A 16,067-nucleotide genomic window follows, 5' to 3' on the forward strand; every position below is an offset into this window, starting at 1 on the left:
TGTGACTCTGGCCTTTTTTTTTTTAATTTATTTAAATTAATAAATAAAAAAAAAAATAAAAACCCTAATTTTCATCCCCAGCCATGATAACACCGGCTGGGGGCTGGTATTCTCAGCCCACAGCCGCCCGGTATTGTCAGCCCGCAGCTGCCCGATATTGCTGCATCTATTAGATGTGACAATCCCGGTGCGATACTGGCTCTGCCCGGTGGCCTGATGCGGTGCCAATCGGGGTAATAAGGGGTTAATAGCAGTGCACAGCTGTACTCGTACAAGTCTGACATGACATCAGCTGACACAGTCTGCCGCTGTCTGAACATGAGCGTGCATGTACCTAGAAACACATGCACGCTCCTGTTAGAAATGTGCGCGGCTGTGCTGCGATGTCAGACTCGCGGGAGTCCCTCGCAAGTGTGACTGCGGCCTAACAAAAACACATGTGTCTTTTTTATTTAAATGAATAATAAAGAAAAACCCAGACGTGCGGTTCCCCCCAATTTTCATCCCCAGCCATGGTATTGTCAGCCCGCAGCTGCCCGATATTTCTGCATCTATTAGATGTGACAATCCCGGTGCGATACTGGCTCTGCCCGGTGGCCTGATGCGGTGCCAATCGGAGTAATAATGGGTTAATAGCAGTGCACAGCTGTAACTAAACCCTAGGTTTGTGATGGCACAGGCGTCTATCAGATATCTGCATCACAGACCTGTAAACGAATGTAAATAAACACACACACAGAAAAATTTGGAATAAAGTACAAAACGCACCCTCCTTCACCACTTTATTAACCCCTAACACCCTGCAGCTCTGGTGTAATCCACACAATGTCCAACAATGACACATCCAGCTCTACTACATGTCACAGCTAGCAGCCATAGAGAACACTGCCAGCTCTGAGTGTAGCCTATTACTGAGCAGCGATAAGCGATGACTACAGCAGAGACTGTCACAGGCTGGGGAGCGCGTCTGCCTGCAACCAATCACAGACGAGAGGACGGCCGGTGGGCGGGGAAAACACTGTGTGTATGCATGCACAGTACAGGAAGTGAATGCGCGACCCGGAAGCAGTGTGCCGCCAATGACTCAAAGTCTTGGTAAGTATGAAACTCTCACTTATTTCTTCTTTAGTTTATTTTTACTTTAATTGCCGAATCCGATTTGTGCACCCGGAATCCCGGGCTCAGGTACGGCAGCCAGATATTGTGGAAACCGCGTGGATCAGGACTTTTACAGTCCGGATCCGCTCAGCCCTACTCAGCTAGGGTCTGTCTGCAGTTTCCAACATCATGTCTGCACTCTATTTGAAACTTAACCTTTCCAAAACTGAACTACTTCTATTCCCTCCATCTTCTAACCTCCCTAAACCTGACATCTCTGTCTCTGTGTGTAACTCAGGTTCGCTGTCTGGGGGTTATGTTCGACACTGATCTGTCATTCACCCCTATATACAATCTCTTACCCGCTTCTGTCGCTTGCACCTCAAGAGCATTTCTAGAATCCGCCCCTTTCTTACCATGGAAACTACAAAAACCCTCACAGTGGCCCTCATCCCCTCCTGCTTTGACTACTGCAATTCTCTATTAATTGGTCTCCTCCTAACTAGACTTTCTCCTCTACAATCCATCCTTAATGCTGCAGCCAGGGTCACCTATCTGGCTAATCGTTAATCGGATGCTTCTGCTGTGTGACAGTTATTACACTGGATGCCCATATATCACAGGATACAATTCAAATTGCATGTTCTCACCCATAAAGCTCTCCACAGTGCGCCCCCCCCAGCTTCTTCACCCTCATCTCTGTCTACCACCCTACCCTTATTTACGCTCTGCAAATGACTTTCGACTAACATCCACACTAATCCAAACCTCCCACTCCCGGATCCAAGACTTCTCCCGAGCTGCACCAATCCTCTGGAATGCTTTGACCCAAGAAACCAGGATGAACTACACCTTACTTCAAATGCTCTCTAAAAACACATATTTTTAAGGTGGCCTATCACACTCCTTAATCAAATTAAATTCACATAGTCCATCCACGACTTCTCACAATATAACTCTCCATCAAACTCTACCACACCCAAAAGTATCTCAAAGATCGGCTGACTGGTTCAGGCAGCATTTATCTATCCCCCATTTCTTTGAGATGGTTGGATTGTCATTGGAAGTGAGCACCTGTACCTTGTCCTCCCCCCCCCATCCCCCCAACACCTCCTCATTGTAGATGTAAGCTCTCATGAGCAGGGTTATCTTTTTTACTATAATTAGTGTATTTTCTCTAACTGTTGCTTGTATATGAACCTCTGAATTGTAAAGCGCTGCGGAATATGTTGGTGCTATAGACATAAATATAATAATAATAATTCCTGGGGTGCTTGGCTGCCATGTGGTTCCGCATACTGGTGGTGGTAAGGTTATCTTTGCCCGGGCCTCTGCTCAACTTGGTATGGTAGATGCTACAGATTACAATGTTTTTCTCTGAAGGACTTTCAGAAAAAAAACTTCCAGACAGCAGCTGAACACCACCTTGCCTTGAAGTGGGCCACAGTTGTGGTGCTCTTCGGAACAGTTGACCCAGTTCTCACTCTGGGCAAACCACTACCCCTTGGTGGTTGTGTTGATGCTACATATCCAGCTTCCTCTGTGTTGCTGTGCTGGCTATGCATGTCAATGGTCCAGGTCGGATCAGTGGACTCCTCATCGACCACCTCGTCTTCCATCTCATCCTCCTTCCCAGTTGAGATTGTAGGCTGACCTGATGGCAACTGTGTCTTATCACCAACATCCACCTCTGGAGACAGTAAATCAGGTTCCTCAAACTGGCTTTCTTCTGGCCGTAGGTCCTCAAATACTTGCGCATCAACTTACGCCACCTCCTCACATCCCTCTTCAATGCTGCACTGTGAGAGGCCAGAGCCAACAAAAGGATACATCCAAAACAGATCCTCAGAGTGGCCAAGCTTGGGGTCATATGTCTCCTGTGACTGATGATGGAGGGAGGAAGAGAACCAGGTTGAGGATTAGATGGGCCAGCCTTCTGTGTATTCACAGTAGACTGTGTGGTTGTGGAAAATTTGTTGCTGGTTAAAAAATGCAAAGAGGCCTTGTTGTCTGCCATCCAAGACAGAATCTGCTCTCGTTCTTCTGGCTTACACACAAGTTTACGGTCCAGACCGGGAAATTTGAGGAGGAGGAGGGTACACAATGGACACATTGTAAACTTCTATTGAATATGTATTCCACTACCTGAGACTCAATGAGGGAGGGACCGCCCAAATATATAAGTAACAGCAGTCCCCCCAAAATGTATATGTTACAGGACCACTTGAGGCCCCTCAGGTCAAAGATCTACATACCAACGGGCATGTTCTAGCTGGCCTTGTAAAGTGCTGGGGAATAGTTAACTAGAAATTATGTATGACAGTGGGACCTACAAAATGTATATTGTCAGAACTCTCCCAAATGTAAAAGTAAAAAAAAACAAACAAAACACTACGTGTGAACAAACGCTAAAACGGATATTTTTTTTTCCCTCCGGTTTATTTAGCCTTATATACAAGTGATTATGCAGGAAAAACTGTTTCTTAACCTTTTTGCCTGTAAAGTACAATTTAGGTTAGGTGTTCTTGTGCATCTGTAAAAGTGGCATAAAACTGTGACATCCAATTCCCAGAAGCCATATGTGCGTCAGAAATGCATGCAGGCTTCTCTTCCAGGCTCTCCCCATTCAGTTTCCTCACTTTCCCATCCATTTCATCCTTTTCCTCAGGCCCCCAGACCTCTTTGTTGAGTGCAGCAGAAATGACTCGCATTTCCCCTTGACTTGCATTGTACTCGTTATTCAGAAAGAATACAGCAGGACTTTTATCAAAGAAAGCGGCGACCCTCAAAAGAAAGCAAATATCCCCCCGAAAAAAATAATTGTACTTACCAGACCCCAAGAAAATTACAGTGGGCAAGTAACGATGGTGGATGGGCTCTCACACAGAGCTCTGTGTCACTGTCAGGTCCCATTCCAGCTGCATTGCACTGCAGAGCTGTGGATACAGTGACAGAGAAGGCAGACGCAGTAATAAAATGTCTGTGTCTTATGTAGACGGATGGATTTCTGCTCTTGATGCTACATGATTGTGTATAACTGCGCGGCTCTTTTATTTTTTTTTCTGCCCACATTGCCGTATGAAGGATCGGTTTGTTTGGTTTTTTTTGTTTTTTTTTAAATGACTCACCGTTTTTAATTTTACCATAAAATGTACTGGCAATTAAGGAAAAATTCAAGTGCGGTAAAATGGTGACTAAAAAAAAATAATTCCATTATTTTTTTTTTATTGTTTTTACTACATTCACGATGTGCTGAAAGTGAGCGGTCAGCGTGATTCTCCAGGTCAGTGTGATTACGGCAATATCAGACATTTCTTATCTCAGTGGTGACTAGAGATGAGCGGACCCGTGGACGTTCGGCTTCTGCTGGTCTCGGTGAACATTTATAAAGATCGGTTCTGGACTTGAACTTGACCTGGACTTTATTTGAAATCACTGATTGGCAGTTCGGGTCTCCACCCACATGCAGCCATAAACAGATCACTAACAGGGGAGGGCGGATTTTTCAGTTTTATTTTTTGGTGCATAATACATCTGATCACACGAGAGTGGTTTGCAGACGTAAAGCTCCCGAACCCAAAACTGAACTTTACTATCTTGGAGAAGTCTGAGTTTGTACCGAAAACCGAACTCCAGGTTCACTCATCTCTAGTAGTGAATAAAAATCAGACTTTTGTAAAAAAAAAAAACAAAAGAACAAAACATTAAAAAATCGGTTTGTGTCTCCATTTTCCGACATCGGAGTTGAGTGAGGACTTGTTTTTTGTTTCATGAGCTAAGTTTTTCATTGTTACCATTTTAGGGGCAATACTTTAATGGGTCGATTTTGCTACTTCATTTCATGTTGACATTTTTTTTCCTACCCAAATGATATCTTCCCTCCATTATTATCTGCATTAATTTTACATATCGGCTCATCTCCTTCCCATTCAGGTCCTTATAATATCGGATCCTTTTAGTGATTTTTTTCTGTTTCAGAAAATTTCCTGTTCACGATGGATATGGACAGGGACAAGATGGCGGAGAGGATATTACACCTCACCCTAGAGATCCTCTTCCGGCTTACTGGAGAGGTGAGAGATTCTGATGACGTCACATTATATCATTCTTATCTATGGGAATAACAGATGGACAGAAGTGGAGAGGTGAGGACTCTGGAAATGTCTGGAGTGAGATTTATTACTGTGTCTCTCCATAACCAGGATTACACAGTAGTGAAGAAGACCTCTAGTGAGCGCTGTCAGGCCCCTGTGTCTGAGGGATGGGGAAGACCCCTGAGCCCAATCACGGGGCCTCCACCTCACCCCCCGATACATGAGGACATCAATGACCAGAAGAGCCTAGAACTCACCTACAAGATGATTGAGCTGCTGACTGGAGAGGTGACACTGCTGGGAATGCTGGGACATTATACAGTAACGCTATGAAGGGATCGGGGGTGACGGTATCATTGTATGTGTCAGGTTCCTATAAGGTGTCAGGACGTCACCGTCTATTTCTCCATGGAGGAGTGGGAGTATTTAGAAGGACACAAAGATCTGTACAAGGACGTCATGATGGAGGATCCCCAGCCCCTCACATCACCAGGTAATAGACAGGACTAAATACACACGGCCTATAATTATCTGTATGTAAGGAATGAATTCAGTCCCTGTATGTGTCTCCTCCAGCTCTATCCAGTAAGAGGACAACACCAGAGAGATGTCCCCGTCCTCTTCTCCCACAGGACTGTAAACAAGAAGACCCCGATGTTCCTCAGGATGTGTCTCCTCCAGTTCTATCCTGTAAGAGATATCTACTCATGTACTCTCTGCACTAATTTTGTGTTTACATTTTTAGACTTTCTGCTCTGTTTTTTTCAGCTGTATTTTCTTTGCTTCTGCTTCTTCTGCTGTTTGTTTCTAGTGTCTTCTCTTTGTCATTATAAAGTCAACTCAAAGATCTGCAGAGGGTCATGAATACCCTGTTTCCCAGTAAATAAGACCTACCCCAAAACTAAGCCCTAGTTACAGTCAGGGCCAGCGTTGGGAGCAGTTAAATTGCATAATTTCTCAGGAATCCCACTTTCTTAGGGACCCCATCAGTTGTATTCTAAGGTTGATTCTTTAAGGATCTTTGACTTTAAAGTCATGTGACATGATGTAACCAAAGGTCTTTTAATTGCTGAAGTTTAAAAGAACTGAACAGGACACAGGCTGGCATGCAGCACTGGCATTAGGGCAAAGTTAGAGCAAGCTGGGCAATTTCACAGGGCTTCGATTCTCCTAGTTGCTCCAGTGTTTATATGCCAATTAAATGACTGCTTAAGGCTTCTGCCACACTCACGTGAAATTCACGCACGTGCCGAGAGACACGTATTTTCCCTGCGTGTTGCGTGCAGGTAAGTACGTGTCTCTGGTACGTGCGTGACACGTGTGTTCTACGTGTGCTATCCGCGATAGCACACGTAGAACCGGTAATTATCATACTCACCTGGTCCTTCCTGATGTCCGCGCTGCTGTCCGTGGTGCTGATCCTCGGTCTCCAGCCCTCCCGTCTCCCCGCTGCTGCTGCTGCCAGGCAGTGAAGTGAATATTCAATGAGAATAATGAGCGGCGGTCGGCAGCAAGAGGCAGCAGCGGCAGAGACAGGAGGGCTGCAGAAGGTGAGTAAATGTTTTGTTTTTTTTTCCACTGACATGTGTGTTTTCTCCGGCGCGTGTCACACGGGACCGCATCCACACTACACCCGTGTGGTACGGGTGCGGGCCGTGTGACACCCGTGCTGCGGGAGAAAACACTGACATGTCAGCGCTTTGAAAAACGCACACACGTACAAACGCACACGGACACACGTTCTGTGTGGTTTTACGTGTGTGTGCCTGCTACAATAGGGTAGCATTGCTGATCGTGTCTCCGTGCCGCCGGTACGTGTAAAAAATGACAAACACGTGCCGGCAGCACGGATGTGTGGCGCTAGCCTTAGGCAGTGTTTCTCAACTCCAGTCCTTAAGACCCACCAACAGATCATGTTTTCAGATTTTCCTCAATCATGTTTTCAGGATTTCCTTAATGTCGCACAGGTGATGGAATTATTCCCTGTCTAATTTTGAGGAAAACCTGAAAACATGATCTGTTGCTGGGTCTTGAGGACTGGAGTTGAGAAACACTGGCTTAAGGGCTTAAGGACCTTTTTGACATCACAACATGTGACCAAAGGTCTTAGTTGCAGGAGTCTAAAGCCGAACGGAGACAGGCTTCTGTGTGTGTGTGTGTTCACGCCAATTTTAATCAGCTTTGCCAAAATGGGCAAAGCTTGGCCAGAACAAGGGTGTAATGCCACCTCTTCTCTAATTCATAACAATCTGTGGCGTTCCATATGCTAGAAATCTCACTCCAGTCCTTGATGTAATTTTTCAGTGTAGATCGCTGCTTTTGATGAATTGGAGCCCAAATGATTACCTGCAGACAGCAAGACCCTGCTACCTGTTTTGGTTACAAAGCCTAAAGCGGGCTTTCCACGCAACGACATTGCTAACGAGATGTCGTTGGGAGTCACGGAATTCATGACGCATATCCGGCCTTGTTAGAGACGTCGTTGTGTGTGAAACGCAGGAACGACCGTTAACGATCCAAATTACTTACCTAATCGTTGATCGTTAACACGTCGTTCCTTTCCCGAATATCGTTGCTGTTGCAGGACGCAGGTTGTTCGTCGTTCCTGCGGCAGAACACATCGCTATTTGTGACACCGCAGGAACTAGGAACATCATCATACCTGCGGCCGCCCGCAATGAGGAAGAAAGGAGGTAAGCGGGATGTTCAGCCCACTCATCTCCGCCCCTCCGATTCTATTGGGCGGCCGCTTAGTGACGCCGCTGTGACGCCGAACGAACCGCCCCCTTAGAAAGGAGGCGGTTCGCCGGCCACAGCGACGTCGCTAGGCAGGTAAGTATGTGTGATGGGTGTAAGCGATGTTGTGCGCCACAGGCAGCGATTTGCCCGTGACGCACAACCGACGGGGGCGGGTGCTTTCACCAGCAACATCACTAGCGATGTCGCTAAGTGTAAAGCCCACTTAAGGATAGGCCATCAATGTTATAGTCCCGGACAACCCCGTTAAATTTCCAGCATCTGTCTTTAAATATTTTATTTTCGTTTTGGAAAAAAAATCTCTTTGAAATTGTCTATGTTGTGGACCAATGTCACAGAGATGTTTGCAGGTTATTCAACTGTTAAGGCGGTGTCTATTCCATTAATGCCAGCTATAGTTTACCTATACTGGTCTGGTAAGGTGTTGTGATACAGGTTGTGATGGTGGAATATGTGGGGGTTGTGTATCATGTTGTGTAGGTTCGTATTTTAGGCGCGGTTCACTGTCTATTATTTGTATTCCTTGTGTGTACATTGTATTGTCTGTAGGTAATTACCTCCTGTAGTGTTCCTGCCCCTAGGTCAGGGGGAGGGGGGCCTGGGATCCACCTAAACTCTCTGCTTACCTGGGGAATTAGTGATTCTGGGTGAGACTTAGAAGAGAGAAGAAGCAAGATTGAACCTGTGAGGGAAAAGCTGAGGCTGCAGCCAGCAGCCCAGAGAGACTGTGAGAAACTCCGATATCCCTGGAGAAGGACTGCTGGAGTAGTGTAAACCCAGCGATCTGGGAGCCTGTACGGATCACCCGGGCAGATTTCAAGGCATTTCATGAGGCTTCTGGAGATGTGGAGTGGTTCTTCAAGGACTTTGAGCAGCAGTGTGCCGTGATAGAGGTGCCTCACTCTGGCTGGATGCGTTTGTTAGTGGGACTCCTGAACGGAAGCCTGGCAGAGGCTCATTGACTCTCAGCGGAACCAGGATTATAACATTGTAAAGCGGACTATCCTGGAATACCATGCTATCACCCCAGACTCACATAGGGCACAGTTCAGAGACCTCCCATGCACCACGGGGGGATCGTTTAGAATATATGCCCATAAGATGTCCCAGGCATGTCATAGATGGCTGGAAGTGGAAAATGCCTTCACTGTGGAAGACGTTATGCAGGTATTTCTTATTGAACAATTTCTTTACAAGTGTCCCTCAGAAATACGGGAATGGGTCAGGGAGCACACGCCGTGCACCTTGCATAGAGCTGCAGTCCTGGCTGATTGACGTCCTTACTTTCCAACCGCAATGGAGGAGGCTTCTGGATAATAAGCCACAGCCTGCTCCTGAGCCCTGGTCCTCTCCAGTTATATCTGCCCCTCTAACCAGCTGCAGGCCTATGACAACCACGGCTCACAATCCTGTGCCCCAACAGGTCCGACCACGCCCTGGGGGAATTACAGAGAGGAGATGTTATGGGTGCGGGCAACCTGGGCACCTGCAATCCAGTTGTCCCTCAAGGACTCAAAGGGAGCCCCATGCACCTCCACTTCATCTGGTGCATTTTGTATACTCCATCCCGCCTGAGAAAGAGGTACAACCACCTCCACTGGAGTGTACCGCTGACCCCTGCCCCATAGATGCCCCTTTTGGAGTGTATGGCCTTTGTCCCCAGGTTCTCCCAATGCCTTTTCCAGATGCAAATGGAAAGGAGTACGATGCAGAAGAGATGCTATGGGTGTGGGTAGCCTGGACACCTGCAATCGAGTTGTCCTGCAAGGACTTGAAGGGAGCCCCATGCACCTCCACATCATCCGGTGCATCTTGTGCACGCTATCCTGCCTGAGGAAGAGCTACTACAACCTCTTCTGATCTTTACCACTGACCCCTGCACCATAGATGCCCCTTTGGGAGTGTACGGCCTTCGGTCTTTGTCCTGAAGCAACCCAGGGCAATGGCAACGCCACTTGCAGGATGTCTTAATCGATGGATACAAAGTGTCAGGATTTCGAGACACCGGAGCCTTCCTCACTATCGCTGACCCTCCTGTAGTTCGACCCAAGGCAATTCACCAGGGCACTGGAATCCCCATTGTCCTGGCGGGAGGGACTCTAAAATATATACCGCGAGCTTCTGTGTTTTTGGATTATGGTTATGGGGAAAAACTATGCTGGATTGGAGTTATGAGAGGACTGCCCGCTGATATCCTCCTGGGAAATGACATTGGGGAGTTATAGTGCCAATTTATGGGTGCAGGAAGCACAGTTTGAGTGAAAGAGGACACAAAGGGAAGCTTGTCCTAACAACCCAACTGCCATACAAGGGACTATCAACAGCTGAGCAACATGGACTTAAGTGAGGTGGCCAGAGGTCTGTGTAGACCTCATGACGTACTAACTTATTAAGAAGGAGGGAGAAGTTGTGATGGTGGAATATGGGGGGGGGTTGTGTATCATGTTGTGTAAGTTCGTATTTTAGGTGCGGTTCACTGTCCATTATTTGTATTCCTTGTGTGTACATTGTATTGTCTGTAGGTAATCACCCCCTGTAGTTGTTCCTGTCCCTAGGTCTGGGAGAGCGGGGCCTGGGATCCACCTAAATTATCTGCTTACCTGGGGGATTAGTAATTCTGGGTGAGACTTACAAGAGAGAAGAAGTAGGATTGAACTTCTGAGGGAAAGCTGAGGCTGCGGCCAGTACCCCAGAGAAACTGTGAGAAACCCCGATATCCCTGGAGAAGGACTGCTGGAGGAGTGTGACTCATCCCTGGGACATTTATGCCATTACTGGACTATTTTTACCCTCTGTGTGGTGGATTATATTATGAACCTTCTGTTTTGCTTGAGATAAATGTTTATTGGAATCTTCAGCCATCTCTTGCTCTGTTGATTGTATGATATCGGAAAAGAACCCCGTCACACAGACTAACGGGTGGTGGTTGTGCATTATTGCTGTGAACTGTTGTGGTGTTAACCCTTGTTGTCCTTTTGTTTCTGCCTTCCTGCTCTTGCTTTTCTCCTTAGTCTCTCACTGTTTATTTCTGTGAGTTTGCAGTGTGCCTGAGTTTTAGTTTTCCCATCTGTCTTAATCTGTATTTCCATCATACTTCTTCACTTTCCTTCCCTGGGAGATCACTGATTAGATCTAGTCAGGAGAATAGCAAGGTACGGGATAAGGGCATCAACACCTTCAGGGGTAATCCAGAGATTAGGGATCGCCTAGGGTCTCCTAGCATGAGGGACAGTATAGGAGCCCCCTGTCCCTCATTATCCTGCAGTCACATTGTGAAAATCAGTCAGATTATATACTGTAGCACATTGCAGAGAACTAGTGCTAGGAATGAGAGGTCTGAATTAACAAAAATGTAACTCTTAGATCTCGAAATTGTAAAACAGATTCATTTTTTCCCTAATTTAATTTCTGATGTTATGGTTTAAAAAAAGAAATGTGACTTCCTGTTCCAGCGCTGAGATGTGAAGAGGGGGAAGGAGCAGCTCCATACAGCCCCTGCAATATACAGCGACTTACAGAAGCAAACGGCACCCCAGACCAGCATATAAAGGCTGCACTGAATCACCAGCTGTCAGTGCATGGATCGTTATCTCCTGAGGAGCGGAGGAACACCACTCAAGCCGAGAGCACTGCAGAGGGAGGAGGGGGTGAGTGCAGATAACATGGCGCCGACAGTGAGGAAGAAGGAGGGGGAGGAGGGAGAGGAACAACAAAGGCAGCTGCAGCAGCTTGACGATGCAGGAGGCCAAGATAACAGAAGAATTCAGAGTATGCAGAGTGGTACAGAGACATTGGGCTTATGGGAAAGAGATGAGATTAATTACAAAAGGCTGGCAAAAGAAGTGGCAGATCACCTGACACCAGACATCAGAGAGGCAGTAGCAGCCTCAGTGAAGGAGGCTTTGGCTGCGCTGCAGGAGGACGTGGAGCACCATGATATGAGATGGACAGAGGCAGAGTAAAGAGTTTCTGATGATAAAGAGAATCTGATAAGATTGGAGGGCAGATTTAAGGAGCTAGACACTAATGCTCAGCTTATGAAGGATAAAATAGAAGATCTTGAAAACAGGTCTAGGAGGAATAACCTAAGGCTAGTGGGTCTGCCTGAGACAGTGACAACAAAATATTTGGACTCAATCTGTGAAAAATAATTACCCCAGGCTTTAGGCTTACCACATAGCTGCCGTGTAGAAAGAGCGCACAGAGTGGGACCCATAACGGAGCAAAGAGATGGTCACAGTAACAATGATAATACCTCCAGGCAAGGTGAAATATCCAGAACAAGACAGGTTATTATTAAATACCTGGAATACAAAGATAAAGAAGAAATTCTACAGGCCTTCATTAATAGGAAACAGGCACTATGCATTCAATGACACAAGATTCTATTATTTGGCGACTATTCGGCAGAAGTCACACGAAAAAGAAAAGCATTTAGCCAGATCTGCACTGCCCTCTATCACAAAAACATTAAAATTCAGCTTTTATACCCAGCAATACTAAGAGTAAGAGAAGCAGATGGGGTCACAAAGAATTTTCAGGATCCTTCGGAAGCAGAGCGAGAGATACTACAGGAGGTGAGCACACAGCGACAGGAGAGGAATAGAAAAGAAGGGACTTTCACTGATCCGAAACATGCAGATCCTGCAAACATAACATCTGCTGTTAGACCCGAAAACAAGCCAGAGTAGAGTCAATCGAGATCCAGACCAGCCAGTCTGAAGGAAAAGCGACAGATGGCGACTTCAGCTGGGAAAAGAGGAGGAAGAGGTAGCAGCTCATGAACAAGTAGGACAAGAAGAGGATTTAATTTGGGACTGCTGAATGGAACCGTATGGTGACAAATGTGCCTTAACTCTCTAAAGCCTCGCCTACCTCCTTTTCCCTTTCTTCTTCTCTATCTCTTTTTCTTTCTCTCCCTTTTTCTCTCTCTCTTTTTCATGCTTACCACTTTTTCCCTTTTATCATTTACTAATGCCTTTTTTTTTTTCTCTTTTTCTTCTCTTAATGACGGTTTTAGGAGCTTGATAAATTTATAAAGGCTGTTCAGGGGCAAAGAGTTAATAGCCAATAGAAGGGGAGAGGTGACTTAGTGGAGTGGCTTCATGGAGAGCTTGACTTGAAGCAGGGGTTTGAAAGGAGTCTCAATCATCTCAGAAAAAGTGGAAGAGGTTAATTGTATTTGTAAAGCTGGGGATGGGAGGGGGTATATACAGTTGGGTGGGGGAAGGGGAGGGGAAGAGAGTCGGGGAATCCATGCGACATGGCCTGAAAAAGGAACTGTTGATTTTGGGGAATATGGTTACGCTCATTACGTGGAATGTTAACCCCTTCACGACCGCGGGCAGTAAAATTACGTCCTATTTTAACGTGACTTAACGACCAGGGACGTAATTTTACTGCCTAAACTTCATTTGATTGCCGTGGCTATAGCAACGGCTTTCAAATGATGTCCCCTGCTGTTTCTTACAGCAGGGGACCTTTGCTTGACCCCAGGGGGGGCGGCATCGCCACCCCCTATCGACGATCGATGTGATTGGCTGTTCAAATCTGAACTGCCAACCACATCGTTCGCACTAATTTTGGCAAAAATAATGCCCGAATTAGTGAGATACTGTGAGACCCAGCTATGAGATGCCGCAGCTGCTGCAGCATATCATAGGTGGACCTCAAACATGTCGCCCCCAGCCCCTGCAGCACTGATTGGAGCGATCGTGCTATGACGCGCAATCGCTCCAATCAGTGTGCAGTGGGGCGGTCTGATCTGCCGGTGGCCGCCTCCCCAGGCCTGTGCTGGCCTGCGAGCCCTCCCCCAACATGTCTGCAGCGTGCAGTGGCACTTGTGGTACCACGCCACCGCTGCTGCCGCCGCCGTAGCTGAGGTCACCGCTCCTGCTGCACGTGAGTACTGTGCTCACCTTGCAGCCTGTGCGTGCTCCCGTGGTGCCCCTGCGCGCTCCCGTGTTAGCCCCTGCCCGTGCCCCCCTGCGATCTGCCCCCCCGACATCCCGATCTGCTCCCCCCCCCCCCGACATCCCGATCTGCTCCCCCCGCGATCTGACTGCCTCCCCCATTATCTCTATTCTGCTTCTGCAGCTCCCTCTCCGGTCTCCCCCTCTGCTCTCTCCCCCCTCTGCTCTCCCCCGACGTCCTCTTACCTGTCTTCACCGGCCCGATCACATCTGCCTCCATTGCTGGGTCCTTCCTGGGCATTCTGCTGATCTGCCTGCTGCTCCTGTAAAGCTGTTCCTCCTGCAGCACTTCTGGTCAGTGATCCTCTGGGTACTGTGAGTATAACTTTTTTTTTTTTCTGTATCCCCTGTCCATTTTTACACCTCATCCTTCCGTGCGTCCCGCTGAGTGCTGATCAGGGATGCAGATAACGTATCTGCATCCCTGCTCAATTTTTGGCGGGACTTTTTTTTCCGTATCCCCGACGCTTTTTGTATCGCATCCGTCCGTGCGTCCCGCCAAGCGCTGATCAGGGATGCAGATAATGTATCTGCATCCCTGCTCAATTTTTGGCGTGACTTTTTTCCGTATCCGCAACGCTTTTTGTATCCCATCCGTCCGTGCGTCCCGCCGAGCGCTAATCAGGGATGCACATAACGGATCTGCATCCATGGTCAATTTTTGGCGTGACTTTTTTTTTACGTATCCCCGACGCTTTTTGTATTGCATCCGGCCGTGCGTCCTGCAGCGGCCGATCAGTGCACTGCGTCTGTGCGTTTGAAAAGTCAAATGGCGTTCCTTCTCTTCTGAGCCCCGCCATTTGCCCAAACAATTACTTTCCACCACATGTGAGGTATCTACGTACTCAGGAAAAATTTCTCAATACGTTTTATGGTGCATTTTTTCCTGATAGCCTTGTGAAAAAAAAGCTACCTAGTTGAAGCAACCGTTTTGTGGTAAAAAAATATTTTTTTCTTTTCACGGCTCAACGCTATAAACTTCTGTGAAGCCCCCAGGTGTTCAAAGTGCTCACCAAACATCTAGAAAAATTATTTGAGGGCTCTAGTTTCCAAAATGGGGTCACTTGTGGGGGAGCTCCACTGTTTAGGCACCATAGGGGGTCTCCAAACGTGACATGGCGTCCGCTAATGATTCCAACCAATTTTGCTGTCAAATGGCGCTCCTCTTCTGAGCTCCGCCCTGCGCCCAAACAATTACTTTCCACCACATATGAGGTATCTGCGTACTCAGGAGAAAATGCACAATACATTTTATGGTGCATTTTTTCCTGTTACCCTTGTGAATAAAAAAGCTACCTAGTTGAAGCAACCGTTTTGTGGTAAAAAAAACTTTTTTTCTTTTCATGGCTCAACGTTATAAACTTCTGTGAAGCCCCCAGGTATTCAAAGTGCTCACCAAACATCTAGAAAAATTATTTGAGGGCTCTAGTTTCCAAAATGGGGTCACTTGTGGGGGAGCTCCATTGTTTAGGCACCTCAGGGGGTCTTCAAACCCGACATGGCGTCCGCTAATGAGTGCAGCTAATTTTGCGTTCAAAAATTCAAATGGCGCTCCTTCCCTTCCGAGCTCTGCCGTGCGCCCAAACAATTGATTTTTACCACATATGGGGTATCAGCGTACTCAGGAGAACATGCACAATAAATTGTAGTGTGCACTTTCTCTTTTCTCCCTTGTAAAAATTAAAATTTTATGGCTAAAGTAACATTTTTGTGTTAAAAAGTAAAATTTTCATTTTTTCCTTCCACATTGCTTTGGTTCCTGTGAAGCACCTAAAGGGTTAATAAACTTCTTGGATGTGGTTTTGAGCAGTGTGAGGGGTGCAGTTTTTAGAATGGGGTCACTTTTGGGTATTTTCTGTCACCTCGGTCTCTCAAAGTCACTTCAAATGTGATGTGGTCCCTAAAAAAATTATTTTGTAAATTTTGTTGGAAAAATGAGAAATTGCTGATGACCTTTGACCCGTTCTAACTTCCTAATGAAAAAAAAATTTGTTTCGAAAATTGCGCTGATGTAAAGTAGACAAGTGGGAAATGTTATTTAGTAACTATTTTGTGTGACATATCTCTCAGATTTATGGACATAAATTTTCAAAGTTTGAAAATTGCGAAATTTTCAAAATCTTCGCAAAATTTCCTAAATTTTCAC

General features: G+C 46.5%; 1 protein-coding gene across 1 annotated transcript; it reads left to right on the forward strand.

Moving 5' to 3' along the window:
• Positions 1-5,090: 5,090 nt before the first annotated feature.
• On the forward strand, positions 5,091-11,659 carry LOC142260556 (oocyte zinc finger protein XlCOF7.1-like). Its single transcript, XM_075331989.1, has 5 exons — positions 5,091-5,171; positions 5,301-5,480; positions 5,562-5,685; positions 5,769-5,882; positions 11,402-11,659. Exons 1-5 carry the CDS (start codon positions 5,094-5,096, stop codon positions 11,608-11,610), a joined length of 705 nt encoding a protein of 234 aa, XP_075188104.1. The 5' UTR covers positions 5,091-5,093; the 3' UTR covers positions 11,611-11,659.
• The last annotated feature ends 4,408 nt before the right edge of the window (positions 11,660-16,067 follow it).

The sequence above is a fragment of the Anomaloglossus baeobatrachus genome, unplaced genomic scaffold, assembly GCF_048569485.1.
Source record: "Anomaloglossus baeobatrachus isolate aAnoBae1 unplaced genomic scaffold, aAnoBae1.hap1 Scaffold_130, whole genome shotgun sequence".
Classification (NCBI taxonomy): Eukaryota; Metazoa; Chordata; class Amphibia; order Anura; family Aromobatidae; genus Anomaloglossus; species Anomaloglossus baeobatrachus.

Coding starts and splice junctions, on each gene's coding strand:
- LOC142260556 (XM_075331989.1), top strand. CDS start 5,094: ATGGATATGGACAGGGACAAGATGGCGGAGAGGATATTACACCTCACC. Junction 5,172..5,300: donor TCTTCCGGCTTACTGGAGAG/GTGAGAGATTCT, acceptor CTCCATAACCAG/GATTACACAGTAGTGAAGAA. Junction 5,883..11,401: donor GTCTCCTCCAGTTCTATCCT/GTAAGAGATATC, acceptor TTCCTGTTCCAG/CGCTGAGATGTGAAGAGGGG.